Below are 26747 nucleotides of genomic sequence, written 5' to 3' on the forward strand. Positions count from 1 at the left end.
ATAAATGTTATAAATGTGTGTGTGTGTGTGTGTGTGTGTGTGTGTGTGTGTGTTGTTTATTGCTTTTCAGTTTGATTTATTTCTGTCCACAAGTTGGTTTTGATCTTTGCAGTAGCAACTGCCTTTACAGTTTTACTTATAATCTTTTTTTCCCTTTTCTTTTAATAGTCATTCCACAAAGTCAGTTATGGACTTTGTCAATAGTAATGAAAATATTATTTTTGTACATAATACAATCCACCTCATTTCTCAAATGGTAGACAATATTATTATTGCATGTGGAGGAATTCTCCCACTGTTGTCTGCAGCAACATCCCCAACTGTAAGTACAATATTTCCCTCTAATGGATATTTTGCAAATTGCACTTAGTGTATTAGTAACACTTGTTTTGAGCATGATTTTCTAAATAAGAAGAAAATATTCACATGTTTCATTTTTTTAATCTACAGGATGCAAGTTTTATGCCTTTAGCAAATTTGTATACAAAAATTACTTCAGAATAATAATTTTTATTTATGTATATGGGTGTTTTAGCTAGGTGTACTGCAAAATAAATGGTTATAAACTTCCCAAATTACATTGCTCTGTTTCTATATCATAATATTATTCTTATCTAGTACAGCTTTCCAAATTCCTATTTGTAGTAACGCTCCTTTTTAACATCTATATGAAACCTCTGGACGGGATCATCCGTCTCCAGGGGATGAAGTATCACCAATATAGTAATGATACCTAGTTATATCTTCATCCCAGGTGAAGTGAGTGTTGCATGGACATCCTTTCATGGTGGGTGGCAGCTGTGGGGGCCTAGATGGGGAACAACTGTAACTCAGTAAGACTGAGTGGCTAAGGGTGGGCCCCTCTGTACCCAGGAGTTTATCATCTTTGGTCTTGGATGAGAGTGCACCAGCCCAGACCTGGTATGTAACTTGGGTGTGCTCTTGGACTCACAGCTCTTGCTTGATGAGCAAGTAACAGCCGTGGCCAGGAGGCCCTTTGCCAAACCTCGCATTGTGTGCCAACTGTGCCCTTTCCTGGACAGGGAGACTCATTCCCTGGTCATTTCCTGACTGAACTATTACAATGTGCTGCCTATGGGACTACCCCTGAAAAGTATCCAGAAGCTTCAGCTAGTGCAGAGTACGGCCTCACGAGCCGTACTGGGGCCCCAGAAAAAGGACACCTATAATACCCTTGCTTTGTGAACTACACTGGGTACCAATTTGCTTCTGGATCCAGTTCAAGGTGTTGGTTATCAATTATAAAGCCCTAGGTGGTATAGGGGCAGGTTACCTACAGAACTGGCTATACTCCATCTCATCATACTGTCTCACTCAATCAGGCAGGTAAGATATATTTCAGATCCCCATCAGTTAGAGAATTTTGACCTGCAGATTCTAGATAGAGAGCCTTCTCTGCTGCTGTCCCTACATTGAATATATATATTCAAATGTTAAGAAATACAGTTTTTAATAGCCTTATATTGCTGTGTATCAAATGGATGCTTTATTAATGAATGTTGTACTATTTCCTTATTAATTAGAGTTGTGTCAATTACAGTGATGCCATACAAGAGTTAAAGTTTAAAAAACAAGTTTATAAAAGTTGACTTAAAATTGTGAATTAATACCTGATTTTTAAAATATTATTTTCTGTTTTGCATTGTATTTTCATTTGACTGTAACATTTCTTTTTCTTTTTGTTGTGATCTGTTGTCTGCTTTTCTATTGCATGTCCAGGGTTCTAAGGTTAGTATTATTGTTACAAGTTTCAGTTTTGAGTTTTTAGAATTAGACATTTTTCTGTGTTCATTTTTTAATTATTTAGCCTCTTTTGATAAAAATGTAGATATATTATCAACAGGTTTTGATTGTATAATCTAACTATATGAAAGTAAAAGCCACATTCAGAGGGCATCATTTCTAATATTTTTATTTAAATACAGCATGACATGAGAGAGAGAACAGACTTGCATTTCTCTTTTGCTTCTTTAATCTTCTTTGGGATACTTGAGCATGATGACATAACGGTTCTCTCCGCCTTACCTCATGGGCAACAAGAACCAAGGATCTTGGCTCAATAAACAAGGAATTATTAAATTGCAACAGTATTAAGAAGAAAACTGAAGAAAATGCTTTAACCTTTTCTAATGTTATTCAGTAATAACATTAAAAAAGGCTAAATATTTTTTCTCTCTCAAAAGAACACCTTGAATGGAAATAACATTTTTCCTTTGTTACAGTTCAAACTGTAGCAACGTTGTTATAATGGATAAAATTCTTATAAAACCAATTGCAAATTACAATTGATAACATTAACATGTGAAACCTGAATAATATTTTCTAATATGAATAAACAATACATTCTGTTTAACTTCAGAAGGTTAGCAGCAAAAGAGCAAATAATCTTATAATACTTTAAAACAAAAGGGTTTATTATAGCTTTGCTTTCATGGGTCTAACTTAATGAAGTTTCTTGGGGCCAACAAAAGCTTTTAACATAATAAATATCTTAGTTCTTACTATGTTCATAAATTACCAGTAAGGGACTTTGTTGATTCTTCTGTTATCTGGAATGCATTGAAGAAGTTCTGTATAAAACTGTATTTTTATACTGAACATAACCACAAACTGTTCTGTGGCCTTGTTGCTAAAATTATGCAGATGCTAGTTAACATGCCAAGCCTTCTACCAAATGAATTGTTTAATGGAGAGTAACGGAAACTTTCCATAGAGCAACTCACTATTTTTCCTGAATTTTAATGAGGAAAGAGTCCTGTTTCAGTGTTTGCACAGTGTTCCACTATTAAAATAGATTTTTCTATTTTGGTTTTTAATTAGTGAAGACTAAAATAAATTTTAAATTATTAAGTGTGTGTGTGTGTGTGTGTGTGTGTGTGTATAAAAACTGGATTTGAATAAATTAGAAGAAAGGTGTGATTTTGAGATTTCTCTTTTTTCTGTCTCTCACACACACACGTCACATGAACACATACTTAATACTGTATATAATATGTCTGTATATAGTGGTTTTATATCAAAATTAATAGAATATTTTTGCAAAAGTGATTACAAAATTGTTCCTCATAGCTTACCATTGTTAAAAGAGGTACTGCATCTTCTGAAACATGGAAAAAATAAATATTGTTAATGTTTTTAAAAATGTTTTACTATGTTATTACAAGACATAAGTAATGCATTATTTAAGTGCATTATATTTACACAATGTTCATGACACTCGAATGTTAGATATTTTTAAAAAATGAATTTTCAAAGAACTGTTATATGAATAAAATTCACAAAACTATGTTTGGAAAATTACTTATAATTAATGCCAGGTAATTCCTTTGCAACATTATCTCCCATCATCCATAAAATTATCTTTAAAAACACTTGCATGAAGTGTGTATTTGTGTGCGCAGGCATACATTAATTAGATGTGGCCTACTGGACCACTTTCATGAAAGAAACAGCTATCTGTTGTTTTATTTTATATTCTAGGTAAAAAATGAATTGTACTTTTTAGTACATATTGCCAAGAATGCTTTTTACATTCTGGCCAAAGTCTTAGTTCTACATAACATGTCATGTTCATGATATTTTGCTTTTAATTTCCAGTGAGAAGAAAGTTATAGCAAATTTATGAAATTTCTTATTCACTTGTATTCCTTTAACGGAAAATTGAAAATCCATTCTGTTTAACATATGGTTACTTTACTGAAGCTAGTTCATATAAACAGCTTTTGTTGTAGGGATTTTATATTACATAGTATGCATGAAAAGGTAATTTTTCGTATTTGTAATTTTTCATTATTTATTCTCTGTTTCGCCATAGTCAACATGCAAAGAAGAAATGAAAAAAAATGTTTGTGCATATAGTGTATTCACATGTGTGCCACATTAGAAATCTAACGTTATGCCTTTCTTTTCAAGACGGAATTGGAAAATATAGAAGTAACTCAGGGTATGTCAGCGGAAACAGCAGTAACTTTTCTCAGCCGGCTGATGGCTATGGTCGATGTACTAGTATTTGCCAGTTCACTAAATTTTAGTGAAATTGAAGCTGAAAAAAATATGTCTTCTGGAGGCTTAATGCGACAGTGTCTAAGGCTTGGTAAGTTTCCATAGAACAGTTCAGTGCACTAGGTAATTACATATAGACCAATTAAACTAGGTATTAGTGTGAGAAAAGGGGGAAAAAACCTTATATGTGGAAGCTCGCTTGATTTTGATGAGAAAGAATATTTTATAGAACCTTAAGATTTTTAACCTACTGTTACCTCTATACCTGGTTATAGAGACACTTTTGGTTTAGTATTTGAATTCTAAGAGAGATGAATTTCTAATGAAAAAATAAGATTGTCATTTAATCGTGTGATGTGTTAATGGGTTTGGCGTCTTTTGAGACTATGCTTTTCCTCACCTTTAGGGGAAATACCTTGTTCTAGCAATTACAGATTCCCCCAGTTAGTAACAATTGGCAGTATCTCTACAGTCTGTTTTATACCGTCATTTATTTTTCTTCTGATAATTATAATACAGCTGAACAAGAAATACATTTTAAATATATTTTAAGCAAACAATTGATGTACATATTATACTGCTCTAAAGTATTATTATCTACATTACCATTTTCTTTTATCACTGGAGTATGCAAGTTATCAAAGGTGTGTTGGCCATAAATAAAAATATATAAAATCTGGAGTCTTAGTATCTTTATAGCGGAAGTTCTATAAAATAGTTGCAAACTTTTCTAAGAATTCATTATTAAGTAAGTTAGTTCAGAACCAGAGAAGAAAAGGATGGCTGATCTTTCAATTTCTGTCAGTTGTGTTAATTTAGTGGTACTGTATTAGGGAACCGAGATCTTTGAAGAAACAGGATAGAAAGACTATTGACGCTTTGGTGTTGGAGAAGACTCCTAAGAATACTATGGACAGCCAAGAAAACAAATGATCATTGAACAAATCAACCCAGAGTTTTTACTAGAGCACAAATATTCAGGCTCAGATTATCCTTCTTTGGACACACTTTGTGAAGACCTAGCTCTCTGGAGAAGATTAATGCTGGGAAAGGTAAATGAAGAGAAACAAGAGAAGCAACCACAGTGGATGCACTCGGTTACAGAGGTGTTTGCTTGCATCCTTGGAAGACCTGAAGGACCAATCTGGGGACAAATCATCTTGGGGAAAAAATATGTGATTGCTAAGATAAATACCAAGTTGCTAATACATAATCATAATCTTCAATTATGTGTAATTCATCTCCAATAAGAGCTTTACTTTTGGATAAAATAACCTGTTGACTGAAAAATGTGGACCCATTTTTGTCATTTCCTCTTTTTTGGTGTCTCATCTTCACATTTTTTATAGTTGGTTTTTTTTTTACAGAATTTTCATTAAACAAGACTGAATAAATTTGATAGATAAGGATATTAGATACATTAAAAATGCAGTAATACTTGGGTATCATAATTTATAACACAATAGATAATCCAGTATGAGACAAAAAGTGTAAAGAATGCAGATCTTAAATCTAAAAATGATTTATACATATTAAAATCTTAAAATAAAGTTTTAATAGTGTTATTAGAAAAGCATTTTTCTAATCCAAATCTTAAATTTGCTTCCAAATTACAAATCCACATAGAAGTTCCTTGTGTCAGAGCTCCCTCTTGTGGTTCTAAATATCTCATGAAATTCATAAAAAAGAAAACATAATAGCACCAAATAATGTGTAGACTAAACAAAGCTGGTTGGAGAAAAATAAATTCAGATAAGGGAAGTGAAGTGATCATCATCATCACCATCACCATCTGTGATTGATTTTATCCTGCTTATAAATCAGTTCATCATTTTAAGATCTGTTGTAAGAAGACTGTTATAAGAAAAAATATTATATGAATGGACAACCCTATTGACCATTCAAAAGAAGAAAAATAAGCAGTTTTAGAAATTAATTAAGCTGTTTTAGGACACAAAAGCATTTGGTCCTAAATCCTAAAAGAAAAAAAAAAGATGCATAGTGAAAAACACAAAGATTATTAACTGAGTTTTAATTAAAACAGGAAAGTTCTATTTGGGTGGGCCCCGTTGTTCATTACCTAAATAAAACTGTAATTTGGATTATTTCTTCTTTAAAGAAATTCTATGTCTGTGTAATGGGCCACTACAGTTGAATTTGGAAGTAAAATTAGATTGTTTTAAGGCTCAATTTTTATTTATTCTTATTGCTTTAAAAATAATAACAGAAAAAAGGAACAAAATACAATGGTACTCATGGATATAAATACATTATCAAGAAAGAGCATAACAAATATTTTTTTAAAAAGGGAAAAACAAACAAAAAGGAAGCAAAGTATAATGTATCATTATAACAATAAACAGTTATATAACTGAAATAGTTTCAATTTTGTATATGCTTGCTTAATGTAAATATTATGCTTTTAAGGTTTGCCTTAATGATAAATATAACAAATTAATTAAACACAACAGTAAAACACTTGCATTAAAAATATTGTAGGCAAGACACTGGGAATTATGTTACCTTCAGTTCAGGCATCCTAAAAGACAAAATTAAATGTTGAAAGTTAAATTACTTTCCCAAATAAGTGAAACACATAAAAATAACCTAAAATTCAGAAATACACGTAAGCATTTGAGGAAAGACGATCTAGAAAGAGAAATGAAAAACTTATTCAAAAACTTGACTTGGATATAGAAGAAACTTCAGAAATTCAAGAATTCTAACAAATTTATTTAAATTTATAATTTTTTCATCTTATAGACTCCATTTTTCCCATCTTCCTTAGGCCAGAAACTAGCTACATTCCAACAAGTTAGTATTACCTTTTAAAATAAACATCTTTTAAAGACATGTTCATTTTCTTTTTGAGGTTGATTTTTAATCAGTTGAGATGGGCAGTTAATTCTAGTAATAATTGTGGAGAAATATTTTAATTTGATTTCAAATAGAAGCCATTGGGTCCAATTTTTGGATTTCTGTCTCTTCTTAGTTTTTAATCCTTTGTTTTATCCTAGAGAATGAGCATTTTTTATTGGCATCATCAGTTCATTATACAGAAACTTTGTCCTCTGGATAAGGGTAGTAGTTCTCTTATATCTGAACAGTTGACAAATCAATTGTTTTTTATTTTTTATATTTTGTATATTCAACTGAAGGTGCAACTGATAGAATCTCAGTTGTGTCCCCAGTTTTAAACTCTGTCAACATTTCTTGGCTATGAAAGTAAGACAGATTTGTTTTTGAAAATTCAAAAGCTTGATAAATTATTTGTCCTAATAAACATATTGCCTTTAAGGAGTTTGAAATTCATTTTATCTAAGAGTTCTTAACTTCAATCATTACCTTATGTATATCAGATTACCTGATAGTTAGATGAAAGATAGGCATTGCTCTAACCAGATGTCTCCTCCACTCTTTATGTATCATGAGGTTTCAGTCAAATGGATGTGGCTGCCAATGTGATTTTTTTGACCCCTACAGATAATTGTAGCTCTGGTTCCTCTTTATGCCTCTTATGCTCTTTCAAGATTGTGTCTCCTAATTTGGAGTAAAATGCTAAATAATACCATGACATTTCCCTTCCATTTCTTACTAAAAATAAAATAAGTAGATGCATTAAGCATCTGTTATATTTTATATATGGTATGTAAGATTAACCATAAAACATAACATCTCTTTTCCAAAACAAAAAAAGAACTTGGACCTTCTTTTCCCCTTCACTCCCTTTTCAGATATCATCATAGCATCATTCACTGTGGTTCTCAGGTGATCAAATAATTATACCTTTGAAAATATTTAGCTCCCACATATAAAAATCTTGCCTGGTTTCTACATTACATACGTTGATCATCAGTTGGTTTCAAAATCACAAATAGAAGTATAATTGTGACAATGTGCTTTTATTAATTTGCCAAAAAATAAGACTTACACCTAATGTGTAAGTCACTCATGCGCTCATGACCTCCCGTTTAGACTACTGCAACGCTCTCTACATGGGGCTGCCCTTGAGGACCACCCGGAGGCTTCAGCTGGTGCAGAATGCAGCCGCGCGAGTCGTGATGGGGGTCTCCCAATACTCCCATGTAACACCTCTACTCCGCGAGCTGCATTGGCTTCCGGTTGCCCTTTGGGTGAGATTCAAGGTGCTGGTGATGACCTATAAAGCCCTAAATGGCGAGGGTCCGGGATATTTGAGGGAACACCTGCTGCCAGCATCAAGCTCCCTTCGTCCAGTGCGCTCCCACAGGGAGGGTCTTCTCAGGGTGCCGCCGGTTAAAGATTGCCGGCGGGTAACACCCAGGGGTAGGGCCTTCTCAGTGGGTGTGCCTGCCCTGTGGAACCAGCTGCCTGCAGAGCTTAGGACTGCCCCCGACCTCCGTTCATTCCACCGGGACCTGAAGACCTGGTTCTTCGAGCTCTCTGGCCCAGGCTGAGAATTTTTTAATTTTTAATTTTAACTGGGTTTTTATTTTTTCTCGGGGTTTTATTTAATCTTTTTTAATTTGTTTTAACGTTTGTATTGATTTTCTTTTAAATACCCTGTAAACTGCCCTGAGTCCTTCGGGAAAGGGCGGTATATAAATCTAGATAAATAAATAATGTATGTTAAAGGTATATCATTGCTACACACCCTCTGTAGTCACTAATTTGTCACTTAACTGCTTTGTATAATGCATTTACTTATATGCTGAAATATTTTTTCTGCTCTTTTTTATTTTTTGAACCCCATCTTAGTTATACCTTGCCTGCTTATTCTTCTTTCATATGAAATTCATGGCCCTCACTAAAATAATTTACACAGTGGTCCTAAATTTATTCCCCCTTCCTTCCTATTTTAAATTAAAAATACTTAAATATAATAGAATAGAGCTGGAAGGGACCTTGGAGGTCTTCTAGTCCAGCCCCCTGCTCAAGCAGGAGAACTTATACCGTCTCAGACAGGTGAATGTCCAGTCTCCTCTTTAAAATCTCCAGTGATAGAGTGCCCACGATTTCTGGGGATAAGCTGTTCCACTGGTTGATTGTCCTCACTGTCAGGAAGTTTCTCCTTAATTCCAGGTTGCTTCTCTTTTGATCAGTTTCCAACCTCTCACAGTTACTGTTTTTAAGCCAGGTCTCACCCAATCTGTATTTGCACCTTTGGCTTTTCCTGCCTGAATGTAAGACTTTGCTTTTCTCCACATTGAAACTCATTTTGTTGGATAGGGCCCATTGTTCAAGTTTGTCAAGATCTTTTTGGATCCTGAGTTTGTCTTCTGGTGTTTTAGCTACTCCTGTCAGTTTGGTGTCATCTGAAAATTTTATGAGTTCCCTTTCAATTCCCTCATCTTAAGTCATTTATGAAGATATTGAAGAAATATTGCTGTTATATTGTTGCTGTTAAATAAATGTTCAGCAATAGCAGGTACATATAAATACACAAGATTAAGATTAAGAAACACATCTAATACAAACCTTCATTTATTTGTTCATAAATACATCCAAACATAACAATCCTACATACTATAACAATTCATGTTGATAGAATTTACATTTTGATTTATTGATTTCATTGCTATTTTAATGGCTTTATTAATGCATAGCAGTTATAATTAATATGCCTATTTATCTTTTGATTTACTTAGTTTGTTGTGTTGCTGTGAGAAACTGTTTGGAATGTCGACAAAGACAAAGAGAAAAAGTAAACAAATCTTCACTAATCTGCAGTAAAACACAAGAGACTCTTCAGGGCATAAGTGCAACTACTACCAACAAGGTACAATATTTTCTTTTAAAATTACATTAAAAGAATTCCATTAAAAGTGAAAAGGAAAAGAGAAAAAAAATCTATTATTCAGTATAGTAGTAACATAGGGAATAACTTCACAGTTTGACAATTCCAAAATTATTTTCTTACATATTTCATAATCTTGAGACAGAATTTGGATTTGCTATGAAGAGTTGCATTTATTATCTGCATTCTTTGCTCCTTCAGACAAGTGGATCTAAGGGATTAAAAAGCTATTAATAGTATCATTGACGAAATAAATGTCAATCATAAATAATTGCAGATCAGTTATACCATTTATTTATTAAAAATTTTATAGCTACCCAACTCCAATAAAATTTCGGCAACAAAAAATGCAAAAAATCTGTAAAAACAGATAAATCATAAAACCATACACTCTGGACTAAAATGATCTTAAAAGTGACACAAGTCAAAGCAAACACAGTTCCCCCCAAAACAGTAATACATTAATCCCAGGCTTGGGACAAAGCCAGGTTTTAAAAGCTTTCTAGAAACCTAGGAGAAAGGCCATTGTCCATTTCTGTGGGGGATGCTGTTCCAAAGGTCAGAACAGCTGCCTTGTCCTGTAAGGTTACAACATTTCATAAGGGAAATGCACTATCTGCGGAAACATACTTGGCAGGCAGAAGTGATTGAAGACAATTGGTCCCTCATAAGACCTAATAATGTGTCTTATATATTCTACATACCTACTTTATCAATTCTTTATCAATTCTTGAGGCCTTCACAAGCTATCTGAACATTACTAGTGAGCATATGTGTTTCTGCAGAAGGGAGATCCAACAAACAATGCTTCTCAGTCTGTTGTGCTGTAGTTCCTGGAGAATAGTGAATCTTTATAGGTGTGCCTGAGGCAGACAGTCTCCCAGCTTCCCGGGGCCAATGCTATGTAAGATTTAATAAGTTATTAATTTTATCTTAAATTGGACTCATAAACATGGGCAACCAGTATAACACTCATAGTATTGCTGTTGGATGACAGTATTGGAACATTCTCATCAGCCCATGGGCATATATAGGAACCAATTGAAACATAAACTGATGGCAATATAAACTTGATTTTAGCACTGTTCTAGTAACAGCCAATTGTATTGGAGTGCCAAATTTAAATCTAAAACCAGCTTCATATGATAAATTTGAAATGAATAAAATACAAATTATCTGTTTAGTGATAACTTCAACAGCTAAGACTACAATTTGCTAAAACTATGTAATTATTGCATTTTTAGACTCCATTGGAAAATGTTCCTGGTAACCTATCCCCAATTAAAGATCCAGATAGGCTTCTTCAAGATGTTGATATTAATCGTCTGCGAGCAGTTGTATTTCGTGATGTGGTAAGTATTATTATACTGCAGCTTTAAAAGAAAGTATTTAAAATCTGTGCTTTGTGTATTAATGGTGAACAGATTCTTGTACATTTATCTTTGCCCAGTGTAGAAATTCATTATTTCAGCTTAAAGATTTATGAACATTATGATGATCCTTTGAAACTTCTTTACTTACTGGTTAATTAAGCTAATCTTATGAATGAATTTTGCTTCATCGAAAATGGGTAAGCTGGAGAAATATAGTATTGAAGCTTAAGACGTGTCATTTGGAGGGGGTAGAATTTCTAAGAAAACTTTGTATTTACCTTAGTTGATAATCTGATTCCAACATATTGGAAGATACAGTATATGCTTAATTTAGTTTTTATTGGACAGATTATTGTAATTTACAGACAGATTTAGCACTAACCTGTTGTCAAGAACAGATCACTGATAATACCTAACCTTTTTAGGGATCAAATGCCAATTAAGATGGCCCACACAAGCCACTGATAGATCAGGTGGATTTCTGATTACTTTGCAAGATTTACTAATCAACCAAGATAGTCAGCCTCTGAAATCAGAACAGAATACAACCAGTTGAAATGACTATACTATTTTTGGTTGCAACAACTCTCATTCTTTGGTTTTCTGCAATAGTGAGAAATAGAAATAGCAGGAAATAGGAAGATTTGTGACAAATAGCTTGCCTCCTGGAGTTTGTGGGTGCTACATTGCTGGAGTTTTTCGAGAAAAGAATGTACAACCATTTGTCTAAGATGGTATGAGGACTCTTGCTTTTGCCAAAGGGTTGGACTAGAAGTCTTTCCTGGTCCCTCCTAACTCTATGATTCTATGAAATAGTAGAAAAGGATGGGAGAAATCTCTTTAAATGACTATTCAGTGACACAGGGTTTTAAAAAATAATTTAAAATCTTTAGTATTGTGATAGCACAGTTGGCCAGCAGAACCTTTTCAAACAGAACACTTCAGATAGAGAAATAACTTTTTGAGTTTCTACAAAATCTTTGCAAAAAATTCCCTACACAATTGGTACATACCTACTCTGTAGTATAAAATATACTCATGCCTGTGACAACTGCTTACAATTATTTTAATTGGTGGCTTTTAGTTTTCTGATCTGCTATTTGAAACTCATGATATATACACAGTAAAGAATACTTTAATTCAGCTTTGGTAGGTGTGCCAGCCTGTATCTTTTAATGTTTAACGTTCTGGTATGAATAGTGAAGGCTAAGATTTGTATCCCTATATTTTCAGAAATAGATTTTTTTATTACAGTGCCCAAAGTACATAAAAAGGGGAAGTTCATCTCTCTTTAAACATATCTTTACAGCGAACCCCTTTTTAAACTTAACATATTTAAAATTATTTAATACTTTATTTCTGTGCTTTCAGAATTTTTAAAATTAATAGAAAACTCTTATATTATTTCTCATTTTTTCTACTTATAAAGTTTAGAATTTTAGTGTATGATTTTAAATTTATAGATAGATGATAGATAGATAGATAGATAGATAGATAGATAGATAGATAGATAGATAGATAGATAGATCTGATATTCAGTGAAAACCAGACTGATATGGATGGACATATGTAATGTTTAGATTCATTGAAGAATTTATTTATTTATTTATTTATAAAATTTATTTGCTACCCATCTTGTATACAACATTTACAACATAAAATATTAAAAAACATTCAAATCATTCCTTGTAAAAAACACAGTAGATAAAAACATTAACAGATAAAATCATGGACACAAGATGGCAAAGAAGGTAGCTGGACGTGTGTGTGTGGGGGTGGGGGTGGTTGAATTTTAATTAGTCAACCACCTAAGAATGTATATATGGCTCATCCTTAGAGAGAATCAGGCTTGGACCATTTCCATTTTAAGATTATTTGGATTGGAAATTGACCTGCATATTCATATAACTAAGAACCAGTTTGGTATCTTAGAAAGTGTGAGATCATGAGTTCTAAAACCAGCTTGGTAACCTTGGGCAATCACAATCTCTCAGCTTTAGCAAGATGATATATAGCCAGAAGTACTGACAAACTTCTTTCCTAGTATTCCAAACAAAATAATTGTAATCCAAATTTACAAGCAAGAGATTTGAATTAACATGATTTCTCATGATTCTTGAGAAGGATCATCTACATTCTCTTTTTCCTTCACTAATAAGTAACATTGATCTCAATGGTAGCTTTAAAGAGTTTGGAATTAGTCTAATGTTTTCTGCATTGCCCTATAACAGTACTATTTGGGTCACGTTTCATATGTGTGTGTGTGTGTATGTGTACATATATATGTGTGTGTGTGTGTATGTATGTATGTTTGTATGTATATGTTTATATGTGTCAGAGTTTAAGCCAGGATTGAGGAGCACGTTCTTATAGTCTCTGCAAAGCCAATTGTTTAGCTAATGAGCATGTTACAGGTCTGTTCGGCTCTCGCCATCCCGTAATCAGTTGCCTCGTTCTTGTTTCCATCGGGCTCGTTGAGAGCTGTTTGATTTTTGGTGCTCTGCTTCTCTCCACTCATCCTGCCCATGTGGAGTGTGCATTTTGCCGCAGGCAATCATCTCACTGCTCATCTGACAGTTCTATATGCGATGCTGCCATTTCAGCTGTTCGTTCTTCCTTGCTGTCGTCACTGTCCACATTGGTCACGAATCCTTCCCTGTTGCCCATCGGTGCGATCTGCCTCCTCGTTGTCGTTTGCTGTAAAGCTGTATTGATTGGGGAGAGATTATGAACCTCCATTCATCCGTTCGTGCCGAAGTGGGTCTGTGGTTGTTTCATCCTTTCAGTTTTCTTGCTTGATGATTCTTGCTGGCGCAGCATCTGATAAGCTGGCAACAGCTCAATATGCTGGTTAATAGAATAATGATGTATGGCTGTGAAAGCTGGACCATAAGAAAGGCTGAGCGCCAAAGAATTGAGGTCTTTGAACTATGGTGCTGGAGAAGACTCCTGCGAGTCCCTTGGACTGCGAGGCGATCAAACCAGTCAGTCCTAGAGGAGATCAACCCTGACTGCTCTTTAGAAAGCCAGATCCTGAAGCTGAAACTCAAATACTTTGGCCACCTAATGAGAAGGAAGGACTCACTGGAGAAGACCCTAATGCTGGGAAAGGTTGAGGGCAAGAGAAGAAAGCTACAACAGAGAATGAGGTGGCTGGATGGAGTCACTGAAGCAGTAGGCATGAGCCTAAATGGACTCCAGAAGATGGTAGAGGACAGGAAGGCCTGGAGGAACATTGTCCATGGGGTTACGATGGGTCGGACACGACTTCACAACTAACAACAAAGAATAATAATTGGATAGCCATGCTTCTTTTATTTATTATTTATTTATTAATTTAATTTGTATACCGCCCTTCTCCCGAAGGACTCGGGGCGGTTTTAACTGGCAGCCACCCTTAGTGGCATCATGAGCAATGACAGACTCGTAACACGCTCATTAGCTAAATGATTGGCTTTGCCAATAATTATTTAACAATTATTTAAACCAGTTTTTATTTTCTTATAGAATATTCTTTATTGGTCAAATGTGATTGGACACTGAAGGAATTTATCTCTTGTTCATAAGCTCTTAATATACATACAAGTAACAAAGTGATAAATCATAAATAATAAGATAAAATCATAAATCATAAGATACAACCAACAAGTGATAATCATAAGATACCAATAGGAGTATGCAGTGCTTTTTTTCTAAAAAAAAAAAGAAAAGAAAAAGTTGCCGGAACTCTCATCTTTTTAATCTTTTATTTATATAATTTTGTTTATATACTTATTTATATAATTAAACAATTATATATTCAATTCTTAACATAGATTTAATTTATTGTATTTAAGGCAAATGTTCATAGTAAATTCCAAAGTTTTGTCCGGCAAATCTTTATAAATATAATTTCCAGTTTTAGCTACAGTAAGCAAGCAAATTACACTAAAGCTAAATTTAACGTTACTTGTTAAAGATATTTACTATATTTCAGAGATAGTATTCTTTCAGTCACAATCTTATTCCTATTCAATTTAGCTGATTTTAAAATGTGATGTAAAATCATAAGCATATAAAAAGAAAACAGCAGAAACAGCTGCAAATTAACTCAACAGTTCTATGCTTAGCAACATTTCCATTTAATCAAAGTCCTTGCTCTTTCCAAATCTATTTCAGGGTTTACTTTCTATATATACACAAACAATGGAAAATGAGTTTCTGGGTTGGTTCAAATTTTTTACACATTCCAAAAATTAGGTCATGAGTGATGTATTTATAGGTATATAATTGATGCGGTGGCTCAGTGGGTTAGGACGCTGAGCTTGTCGATCAGAAGGTTGGCAGTTTGGCGGGTCGAATCCCGAGTGCCGTGTAACAGAGTGAGCACCTGTTACTCGTCCCAGCTTCTGCCAACCTAGCAGTTCGAAAGCACGTAAAAATGCAAGTAGAAAAATAGGGACCACTACGGTGGGAAGGTAACAGCGTTCCGTGTGCCTTTGGCGTCTAGTCATGCCGGCCACATGACCACGGAGACGTCCTCGGACAAGCGCTGGCTCTTCGGCTTTGAAACGGAGATGAGCACTGGCCCCTAGAGTCGGAAATGACTAGCACGCATGTGCAGGGGAACCTTTACCTTTACCTATCTGTTCCATATAAATAAAAGCATGATAGGCTCTGTATTTGTACAAGTGGCCGATTATCTCAGTGTGCAGAAACGTGGATAACTACAACCAGAAGTTGCAAGCCCTCTTCTTTTCACTGCATGGGAATTCAGACCCAAGATGAACTTCTGGTCAATCTCTGTGGCTCGCTTGCTGCTGGCTGCTCCAGCCGATGGACCTCTCGAGGCTCTCTTGTTGGGCCCTCCCCGATGGGTGGGAGGATGTTCACGGGTTTCTACACCCTGGAAGCACCTGCCAGTGGCTGGGTGGCAGGCCCATTCCAACTGGCCCCAGCCCAGCCCCGCCACCCACACCCTCGCCAGCCTGGCCGGAAAAGGTGAAGCGGCCCATGAATGCCTTCATGGTCTGATCATGCACGCAGCAGTGGCAGATCGCACAGGAGCAGCCCCGGCTGCACAATTCAGAGATCTCCAAGCAGCTGGGCGCCGCCTGGCAGTGCCTTGACACCGCCCAGAAGCGGCCCTTCATTGATGAGGCCAAGCGGCTCCAGGTGTGCCACAATGCTCAACTACCCAGACTACAAGTACCAGCTGAGGCAGGCTCTCCCTTGCTTGCCTGACGGGGCCGTCGGCACCCCTTGGATGGACATCCGCCTATGCTGGCTTGCCTGACAGGCTCCACGTGACTGCCAGCCAGGTGGGGTTGGCTCTGGGCAGCAGCGGCTGGTCTACAGCACGCTAAGCCCCCCTGCCTTTGCCAGCATGCCAAGGAATCTGGACACTGGCCTTCAGCACCTGCTGGGGGACTTTCTGGACATTGTGGCTATTTATGGGCTGCAGGGCTGCAAGGTGTCTGACACAGCCACCCCGGGGCGCCTCCCTGAGCTCTCTCCCCAGCCCCTGGGGTTGAGCTGCGCTGCCCACTTGGCCCTCCTCTAGCAACGATGCCAGCTGCAGCTCCCTCTCTGGGTTTCATCATGCAAGGAAGGCACAGCCGTGAAAGACCAATGTGGACGTAGTTCAGAGACGCACGCTAAGCTCCCCCCAATTGGGACCTAAAGGAGGAGCGCCGGACGGTGGCCTGAATCGGACAAAGCAGCCCCAAACTGTATTTCTGGGGTGATTGCCAGCACAAAGATGTTAAACCAAAGCAGCAGGGAGGGGTGCAAAGTTCCTGCCAACTCGCCTTCGCTGTAGACAACTTGCCTGTGCAACGTTTGCCGGCCGGGTCTTTTGGTGCGTTCAGCAGGAATTCCTATTGGCTTTTGAAAGCCAGTAGGCTTTCAAAAGCCAATAGAGGGAGTATCACAGCTTGTGCAAAAGCTTTTTTCGTGTGTATGTGCAAAAAAAGGTGCCGGAACGCCGTTCTGAGCGTTCTATGAGAAACAAAGCCCTGGGAATATGTAATAGGAAAGGGGAGAAGGATAATAATAATAATAATAATAATAATAATAATAATAATAATAATAATAATAATAATAATAATAATAATAATACAGCAACATGGCTCTATTACAGTAGTTACACACTGTCCAGCATGAATTTTCACAGTCCTCCTACTTTGCCTTTACAAACATGTACAGATAAAGTGCAAATGCAACCAAACCTTATTGCCCCAAGCAAAGTAGTGAGGAAAGGCCAAACTGAGTAGCATGATTACTGTTTTCTCTGCACAGGCATGATTAACTATTGAAAACATTTTATGGCCTCCTTGTAAGTCACTCAGCCTTGTCCCAATTCCCCTCTGAGAGAAATTGTAAACTGGTTTGAGGATCTCTAGTTAAGTACATGATATATTTGATATATTTAATTTTATTTACAACTTTGTGGTAGTTCTCATAGCTGTCTTAACTTCCTCTGAGATAGTAATTTATGAAGACTAAGTCATACCCCTCTCTAACAAGCTATACATTCATATTGGGAAGGTGAAAGAAATGTTCATATATTTAAAGGGCAATCAAGGGAATGTTTAAATAATTGTCGTACAGCAGCTTGTTTGTTTTTAATTTTAGTAATTTGCTCCATAGCATTGATTAAGAGAGGAAATGATAAGTTTACTATGTATTTTAATAGTATTTTATTTTGTGTGTTCGTATGTTTTTCTTTTCTTCAACAGGATGATAGCAAACAGGCACAATTTTTAGCTTTGGCTGTGGTTTACTTCATTTCTGTTTTAATGGTCTCCAAATACCGGGATATTCTTGAACCACAACGAGAAACTGCAAGGTCTGGAAGCCAGGCAGGTAGAAATATCAGGCAAGAAATAAATTCACCAACAAGTACAGGTACTGCTGTTTTTCAGTTAATGCTGAGGAAGTGTTGGGACATTTGATGTTTGAATGTAGAAACTGAAGAATAAAGAATGCCTATTAATATTTGAAAATATTTCTTGTTTTTTCGCTTTTTAGCACAGGATGGTCTTAGGGATTAAGATATGAGACTCTTCTTCCAAAGCATATAATTAATTGCAGGACACAAGCTAATTACTTTTCCATTTTTTCCATAAAATCAATTTTTATGTTCATCATGTGTTTTGAATTCAAATCATAATTCCATTACTTTGTTACACTTTAGTGGCTGGCTATTTTACACCATAAAAATACTAATAAATAAATTAAAATAAAATTATATTTTACTTGCACAAAATTCCAGATTTAATTTTTACTTTCTTCACTTATTAACATCTCTAAAAAGAAAGAATACCTGTCTTGGCAAACTAAAGCAAATAATTTTACTTGGATATGGTGTCATTTGGATATTAACAAAAATACAACTGTCGATGCAGTATGATACATGTGTATTAGAAGAGAAGGACAGACATTTTATATTAATGAAATAAAAGTATACTGGTCTACTTTTACTTATAAGCATCTAGCTTGTAAAGACTCCTACTGTTTGAATGGCAAGGAATCATTAGAAATTATCATCTAATCAATGAAATAATACATTTTGCATTGATAAAAATCTAATTATCCACAAAAGGGGAATAATATTATATTTAGGCAGAACTGAAGTTTTTATAAACATTGGGAACATTTAGGTAAATTTTAGATACAGTACATGGCATGAAGGCATCTGTTATCTCTTAACAAAAACGAAATTAAATTTACTTATTGGAGAAATTTTGTTGCTAGAAAATAAGTCTGTCTACATGTCCTAAATTTGCTACTAAGATACTTGTTTGGGAATTCTAGTATAATAGTGTATTTCTAGAAACTTGCTTTTAGTAGTCTAATTGACGAGGATCATTGATTCAGTTTTGATGAACATGATTTAGGTGCTGTTTGTTTCAAGAGAGATGGATTGAAACCAAGTTTTACCCTGGGTCATACTGCAAAGTCATAAAACTTTCTTTTCTCTGATATACATTCCTTTGGGAAGACAATATCTTAATACTCGTGTGAATTCTTACCTGTGAAACCTCTTTCTTCAGAAGCAGAAATGCCTTGGATGAGACTTTTTAAAGATTCTCTCATTGGAATATATTATTTATATTGCAAGCATTAGAAAGAGAGCCAAAATTGATGGCAAATCCTTCCTTTTATTTTGGCATCCTTCCATGCTTCTCATATTCCTCCTTTGTAGACTTTTAATATTTTGTATATAGCTCCCTTGCACATGTCTTTTTCAGGATTGACTATTCACAAATGATGCAATAAGTATCTTCTAAGGAAATGAAATACAGTGAGCATTCTAATATTAGTTTGGATCAGTTTCCAGTTGTTTAAATTTAAACATAATTTTAAAAAGAGAAATCTTATCAGAGTCCAGTTTCTGAAATGTTTAATCTTTTTGTTAGAACTACCTACTGTATGTACATAATGAGAATAGCTATATACAGTATCTTCTACAGTATAATCTTATGTATATTTATTCATGTGTCTTCCAAGTGTGTAGTAATAGAATTGGTGCCAAAAGACATTTTTAAAGTAACTAGAATAGAACAATTAAGCACAATGACTTCATTTCATATATCCCTGAAAAGCGAATCTTTCCAAGATTTCAGTATCATCTGAAGTCTGTAGCACTATATATATATTTTTAAACATAGCTCTTGGGTGTTATAAATATCTTATTGAGACATTGATTATCATGTTAAATGACAAAACTGATTCATGAAAAGTCTGATACTAAAATAAAATAACATTACCATCAGTTCACCTAATTAAAAGAAATGTTTTGGACTTAAATGCCTGAAGAATTTTGATAGGATTAAAAAAATACATTTGTGTGAGAATCATATTTTAAAAATGTGTATGGCTATGCCATGTAAATCTAATCCTTTCTTCTCAGATAAGGTTGTTTAAAAATCAGTGGCCAAATCAGTACACATTGTAATATAGGATTTTGCACTTATTTATTTTCAGACATATTTTAGTTAACTAAATTTTATGTTGTTTCTATTACATTATAAACTATTTTTATTTTAAAATAAAATTACTCATTTCCATTGTTTATACAATAGAGTACATGGTATATTTCCTTCATTCAAATCATGATTAAGTAATTAACTATTCCTGCATTATTTTTTTGTAAATAATAAAATTATATTGCTTATTTTTTAGGGGATTTGCCTTAGAATTTGCCTATCATTTGTTGCTGTGCTACAGATAATGCATTTTTCTGTTTGTATTTTGTTTCATACATAAACCTATTCCAAATATTTCTGTCTAATTTATGTATACCTGTCTTTCCATGTAAATGTTTTTTTCTTTGTATGTTGTATTATTTGCAAGTATCTTATTTTTCTAGATTTCTCCCTGATAAATTATTTGTGCCTTGTTTGCATGTTTCAATAAACTTCTGACATGGATCCTCAGTGGACCAAATTACCGGCAATAAGTAGCTGGCTCACAATTTACTCCATGATTTTCTTCGCAGTTGTGGTTATACCATCTATCCCACACCCAAGTTTGAACCATGGATTCCTTGCCAAGTTAATACCTGAACAGAGCTTTACCCACTCATTTTATAAAGGTAATTTTAACATAACCTCCTATTCTTTGCCACACTTATTTCATATTATATAATTCAATAACTTAATTATAATACAAAGTCTTGACTAAGAAGATGATTTAGATCAGTGTTTTCTGGCAATGATACTGTGAACATTCTACTTCTTATTTATTAACAGTATTATAGGGTTACAATTTTTACTTTTTAACAGTATTAAAATTTAATACTGTAGAGAAATATACTTCAACCCTTTAAAAGAATACTGCCGTATAAGGAAGTTATATAGTGCTATATTCCTGAAATAGTTTGTTGCATTTTCTAAACTCTTTGTTTCTTTTGATTTAGAAACACGTCTTTTTCTATATAACTTCCAATTATTTTTACTTTCAGTAGGCAGACAATATGATGGGAGATACCACTGAGAACAAAAAAAAAATGATATCACTTCTAGGAGCAGTCACTTGTTCCCCTCTCTTTTAGTCTATTATAGCAAAAAATGATGCACAACTTTCTTCTTTTTCTTCCATACAGCATGACATTTCTCTCCCAACTGATATACAATACAGGGCTTTGCAAATAGTTTAAATAACTATACAAATTCTTATTTCTTTTTATTCTATTCACTGTCTAATATTAGCTGTACTTTAATAAGAATTGGATAGTTAGATAGATATTAAAATCCCATAAAGACAGCCCCAAATTCTTAAGTTAAAGTCATACAAAGACTGTTAAAGAAATAAAGGAATATTAATTTAGTTCAGAAGACAGATTACTTTGGCTTAGCACAGTGAGAACATTTACTGCTGTGCAACAAAATACCAAGTATATAAAAAGGCAGTCTACTGAGGTTACAAAACCAAACAGTTTTGAAGCCACAATTTTTTAACTGAATATTTCAATTAAAAGCTATAATTTCCTGTTATAAAATACCCACATGCTTCACATTTCCAACACTAAACAACTATACACAATACATAAAGAAATGTTATCTCTTATTACCAGTGCCAAAAAACTAATCTCTCCGAAGCGTATACATCCATCCTCTCCATTATCCCTAAAATTACACATACATTCAGCCTACTCAAGGTTGTATGATCAATTTTTCATAGGCTTTCCCAAATTCCTTACTAGTGCTCATCTATGCTGCCTAGTCTGTTCTCCGTACCCATTCTTAGCACCTACCCTTCGGAATCTTCCTAGCCTTATTAGTCCTTCAGTTTCTTCCATTTATTTCCAAATTCTTGGTGTTCTTCTCAGTCCTTAAAATTAATGTGACAGCAAATTGTCCCACTGTGTTATGTTTTGTCTATGGAGATTCTCAGTCAACCAGGTCATAGTTATCCTAAAAGTGCTTTTTCACAAGGCAACTAGACTTTCTTTGAAGATGTTTTGCTTCTCATTTAAGAAGCTTCTTCAGCTGAAGAAACTAGTCCAGTTGCCTTGTGAAAAAGCACCTTTGGGTGTGTTATGTTTTGCTTTCTTTTCATTTTTATCCAGCTAGCAGAATGCCAAGTTTCAGTTGTCTTGTCTTTGTTCCCTTCTTTGGAAAAATAATTTTGATCCACATTTGTAGAACTAGCAGGTACTGTGGATAAGAAAAATAAAGAATGAAAGTCTAGCTGGTAGTCATAGCAGTACTAGTTTTTAACAATACATTTTTTAAAATATATAAATATTTATTATAAATGGACAGGGAGATTACTAATTTTTAGCATATTTTAGTTTTTCCAAATAACATCAGGTTGTAATCACATAACTATAAATTAGAGATTAAACTATAACTAGTATTACTGGAATAAATATGAACAATTTTGGTATGAGAAGAAGCTCTTCTGCATTTAGGATCAGTATTTCCAGTATGGTGCCTATGGGTGTCCTTCTGGTCCTACATATATTTCAGAGGCATTTTTAGAAAAAAAAAACAAATAAAATGAACTTGTAACGCAATGCTCTGGGCCCATTGCCTCTCCATGAAAGGAGTTACCTGAGGTGATGATGAGCCTGAAAAAAATTATTGATTTGTGTTGATCAGTACTATCAAAACTGCAGATAGAATACAAGAAATTATTATCCAAGAAATCTACAAGAAATTATTCATTCTTTAAAAAATGGCACTTTTCCTTTTTCTTTAATTCTATATTATTATTACTACAGGTGACACTGGCTTAATGACCCCTTGTTCAGCAAATTTGAAGTTATGATGACACTGATTGAGTGATACTTATGACAGGTCCTCAAAGTTCTGGTCATCATAGCATCCCTGTGATCACATGATCATGATCTGGGCACTTGGCAACTGACTGACAATTAGAAAATTGCAGCATCTTGGGGCTACATGATTGGAAACCAGCAAGGGGTCAAAAATAGCAATCACATGATATTTTGCTTAATGACACCACTGTGTCAGGTGTGAAGAATCAGGACCATGTGTTAAGTTTCAGTTAAGCTGATTTATTGCTCTGCCTATGCAGAAGAATCTAGTCTATTAATCATCAGCATTAATTGATGCTAGCTAAGCCTTAATGGAATTCAAGAGGTGCTGGACCTGGACCCTCTTGTGTGGGAACATAACAACTCTAGGCTAATTCCTCTCTTCACTCCATCCTGACCACCTGCCTTTCCTTTTCCTACAGCAAAATATTTGCTTACATTACATCGTTATATTACAGAATTACAGCAACTAGAAGTGCTAGAACTGCTGTTACTAAGTAGTTCAGTCATGAAAAATTGCACTTTACAATTGTGTTATTTAGTGATGGAAATTGGCCTTGTTAACTGACAGCTACCATGTACTATTATAGTAGAATACCGAAAAGGATTTCTATGATTAAATGTCATAGATGGTAATAAGAAATACTCTGGTAATAAGCAATGAAGCCATTTAATAAAAAATATTTAGCCATATTATTAACCAATTATTAGGACAAAAATAACATCAACATAATTTATACCAGTGATTGGCATCAGATAGACTATTTGCAATCATAATTGGTACTATTGTCATCATCCATGCAGTGATTCAGTAGTGTGATTACTCATTGTTTTTGGTTAATTTATATACTCTCAGTAATGTCAGTCTGGCTTCTTCCCTAGTTCTGGAATAGAAATGTCTGCAGCATGGGTAATCTTTGCCTGAAAATAATACAGAAGATATGACCCTATTGATCTTTAAGGATTACTTGGTGACTTTCAACATGATAGTCTGTGAATGTCTTCCGAATTTACTACAGTACTTGGAAGAATATGAGAGGGAGTTATTGTTCATATCTTTTTAAATAGATACTTACAGAATGGATAGGTAGCCTTATTGGCAGAATTTTTTTTTATGTGCATGATTCTCCTTACAGGTCATTTCTGCTTTTAGCAATTAGCAAAACTATTGAAGAAACTAATCCCCCACAAATTGATGTGAATTTATAATATAAGTTTACCAATTTTATACTTCATTGATAAATTGGTCAGCAATATGAATGAATAATTGACAGCTTTGACTAAACACATTTAACTAACAAAAATGAATCCGGTTGAAATTAGGGAGGGTTGATGGGTAATATCTTTTGGTTTGGAAGAAAAGAGGTGTGATCATGATTTGTGGTGTCTCACCACCTTCAAAATATTTATTTTATATTTTGTGTGTTCTCCAGGAAGCAGCAGTAACTCAAAAGGGTGCATTTTCTCTCATTAACTCCAACCATTCCAGGCTGGTAATAGCTATGCAGTAATCATCTGTAACTTTAGAAAGTAATTTTTCCACTGTGATCTACTGTGGTTTTAAAGCTACAAAAAAAAAACAGTGGTTGCAGGCAATCCTATAAATTACATGTGATTTTAATGAAGCACCTAATTTCTGGTGAGTTATTTAAAAATGAAGAGGTAGACAGGATTTAATTAGGGCTGGAGATACCATAGTTTCTTAGGTCTGAGGCATTCAAATCATTTTGGCTTCAATATTATTTTCTTTCCCATATACATTTTCAAAAGTATAACTTTCCATTAATTTCTAAATAATGGATTGTAACTTGTTCAACTATTATCCAAAGTATTTTAATTTCTATAATTCTTAATCATCCATTTTGTATTTATTCATTTGAGAATTCATCTATTATTCACATTTTTTTCCACTTCTGCAAGGAGAATTATGTATTTTGTAATCTGATGCTGAACCCTGCTTCTTTTGCAGTGTCAATTTCAGGCTTTTCAGGACATTCCCTACCTCTTTCTCTCTCCTCTAATTTCTCATTATGCTACTTCCGCTCAGCACATACACATTTGAATTGAGAGCTCCTTTCATGTTGTGAGTCATTATATTGTCTGTAACCTTCATAGCAACTTTGCTCTCAACCTGGTGTTTTGAAACTGTTTTTAGTGGTCATTACAGGCTCTTTATTTGCCTCTCTCTTTAGTTTATTCTTGTGGAAAGGAGGAGTTTAGTGAGCCTTTGGTTACATCAAAGAGTTTGCAATGCCTTCAGGATTAAAATAGATGCTGTGGTATAAGCGAATGTGGATCACTGTCTGTTTGATCAAGTGCATCTTCAATATATCTAATGAGCTAGATTGTAATTCACAAAAGCTCATGCTACCTAGATGTTAGTCTTCTGGGTGTCATGATACCCTTTGTTATTATTTCAGAATATTTTTTTTTATTTTTCAGAACAGCTTCATGTGTATCTGTATGGCATAATTGTATGCATTTGTCAGATTCAAAGAACTGTGTCAAGATGTTTGGTGACTACACATATATCTCTGGGCATTTTTCTTGCCAACAATACAGAAGCAATTTGACTTTTCCAGGATTTTTGGTTTTTGTTTTACTTCCCAGTACAGTATTCAGTCCTGAAATATCCCCTTGGTCTTTCATTCACCTTCCAAGCAGACCCAACCCTGCCTAGCTTCTGAGCCCAGGCAAGTTCTTCCAGGTTTGGCCAACTGCTGGGATCAAGTTCTTAATGACTTCCTGGATATACCTATGAAGTAGTTTTCATGAAAACAATATGGAAGCTGTTTGCTATGATTTTCTTCGTGTGTGTGTGTGTGTGTGTGTGTGTGTGTGTGTGTTTAAAATTCTGAGTACACCTAGAGCCCAAATATTTCCTAGATCTTCTATGTTGCTTCTAATCAGATCCAGTTCTATTTAGCTTTTCAAGATCAGTAGATTTGTTAAATGCTTAAAGTTCATTGTAGTCAGTTGCATATTTTACTGTGCATACTTTTATAATTACAAAGTTTGTTATTATAACAGACATTATATATAACTCAGCATTCTATAAAACATAATTTGACTTTTTAAAAATATTGAAACTGCTGGGCTAGCAGTAGGATGATCCAGTTCTATCCTCAGCCAAGCAAAACCTTTGACCAGTCACTCTCTAACCCAGAGGTCTTCAAACTTGGCCCTTTTATGACTCATGGACTTCCACTCCCAGAATTCCTAAGCCAGTGTGCCTGGCTGAGGAATTCTGGGAGTTGAAGTCCATGAGTCATAAAAAGGCTGAGTTTGAAGACCCCTGCTCTAGCCATGACAGAAGGATGTTGCTGTGAGGGAAAATGGAAAGAGGAGCTCTCTTCAGCTTCTGAGTGAAAAGGAGAATGTAATAAATACACAAACAAACAAACAAACAAACAAACAATGTAACCTTATATACTCTGTGCAGAATGATTTCCAGAGCTTGGGGCAGGAACTTAGCAGAATAGGCTGTAGGCTTACTTTTTCAGAGGTTTTACCAGTGTGTAAGGAGCAAAATGGAAAAGGCCAGCGTATAGCAGAATTTAATATGTGGCTAAAGGAGTGGTGTAAAGGAGAAGGCTTTGGTTATATTAGTCACGATGTCTGTAGCTGATCCAATGAAAAAATGTATAAAAGAGATGGTCTGCATCCATCCAAGAAAGGGACTGAGTTACTTGGCAATAAAATCACAGCTTTTCTGGAGGAACATTTAAACTAAACAATGGGGACAGTAAGTTAATTGATACAGAACATCACTGTCCCCGGCAATCTAAGAAAATAGGGGAAGCCA

General features: G+C 34.8%; 1 protein-coding gene across 3 annotated transcripts in view; it reads left to right on the top strand.

The window, feature by feature from the left end:
* Nucleotides 1-26747, top strand: part of NBEA (neurobeachin) — a 397191-nt gene that overhangs the window by 98754 nt on the left and 271690 nt on the right. The window contains exons 24-29 of one of the 3 annotated variants that reach the window (XM_081327264.1): nt 169-322; nt 3934-4114; nt 9651-9781; nt 11044-11151; nt 17892-18060; nt 20657-20752. In XM_081327264.1, coding sequence (XP_081183390.1) covers nt 169-322; nt 3934-4114; nt 9651-9781; nt 11044-11151; nt 17892-18060; nt 20657-20752 — 839 coding nt within the window. Of the gene's footprint in view, nt 1-168; nt 323-3933; nt 4115-9650; nt 9782-11043; nt 11152-17891; nt 18061-20656; nt 20753-26747 lie in introns of those variants that run through there. The other 2 variants (XM_081327262.1, XM_081327263.1) reach the window with 2 other exon arrangements.

Source organism: Vipera berus, assembly GCF_964194415.1.
Source record: "Vipera berus genome assembly, chromosome: 4".
NCBI lineage: Eukaryota > Metazoa > Chordata > Lepidosauria > Squamata > Viperidae > Vipera > Vipera berus.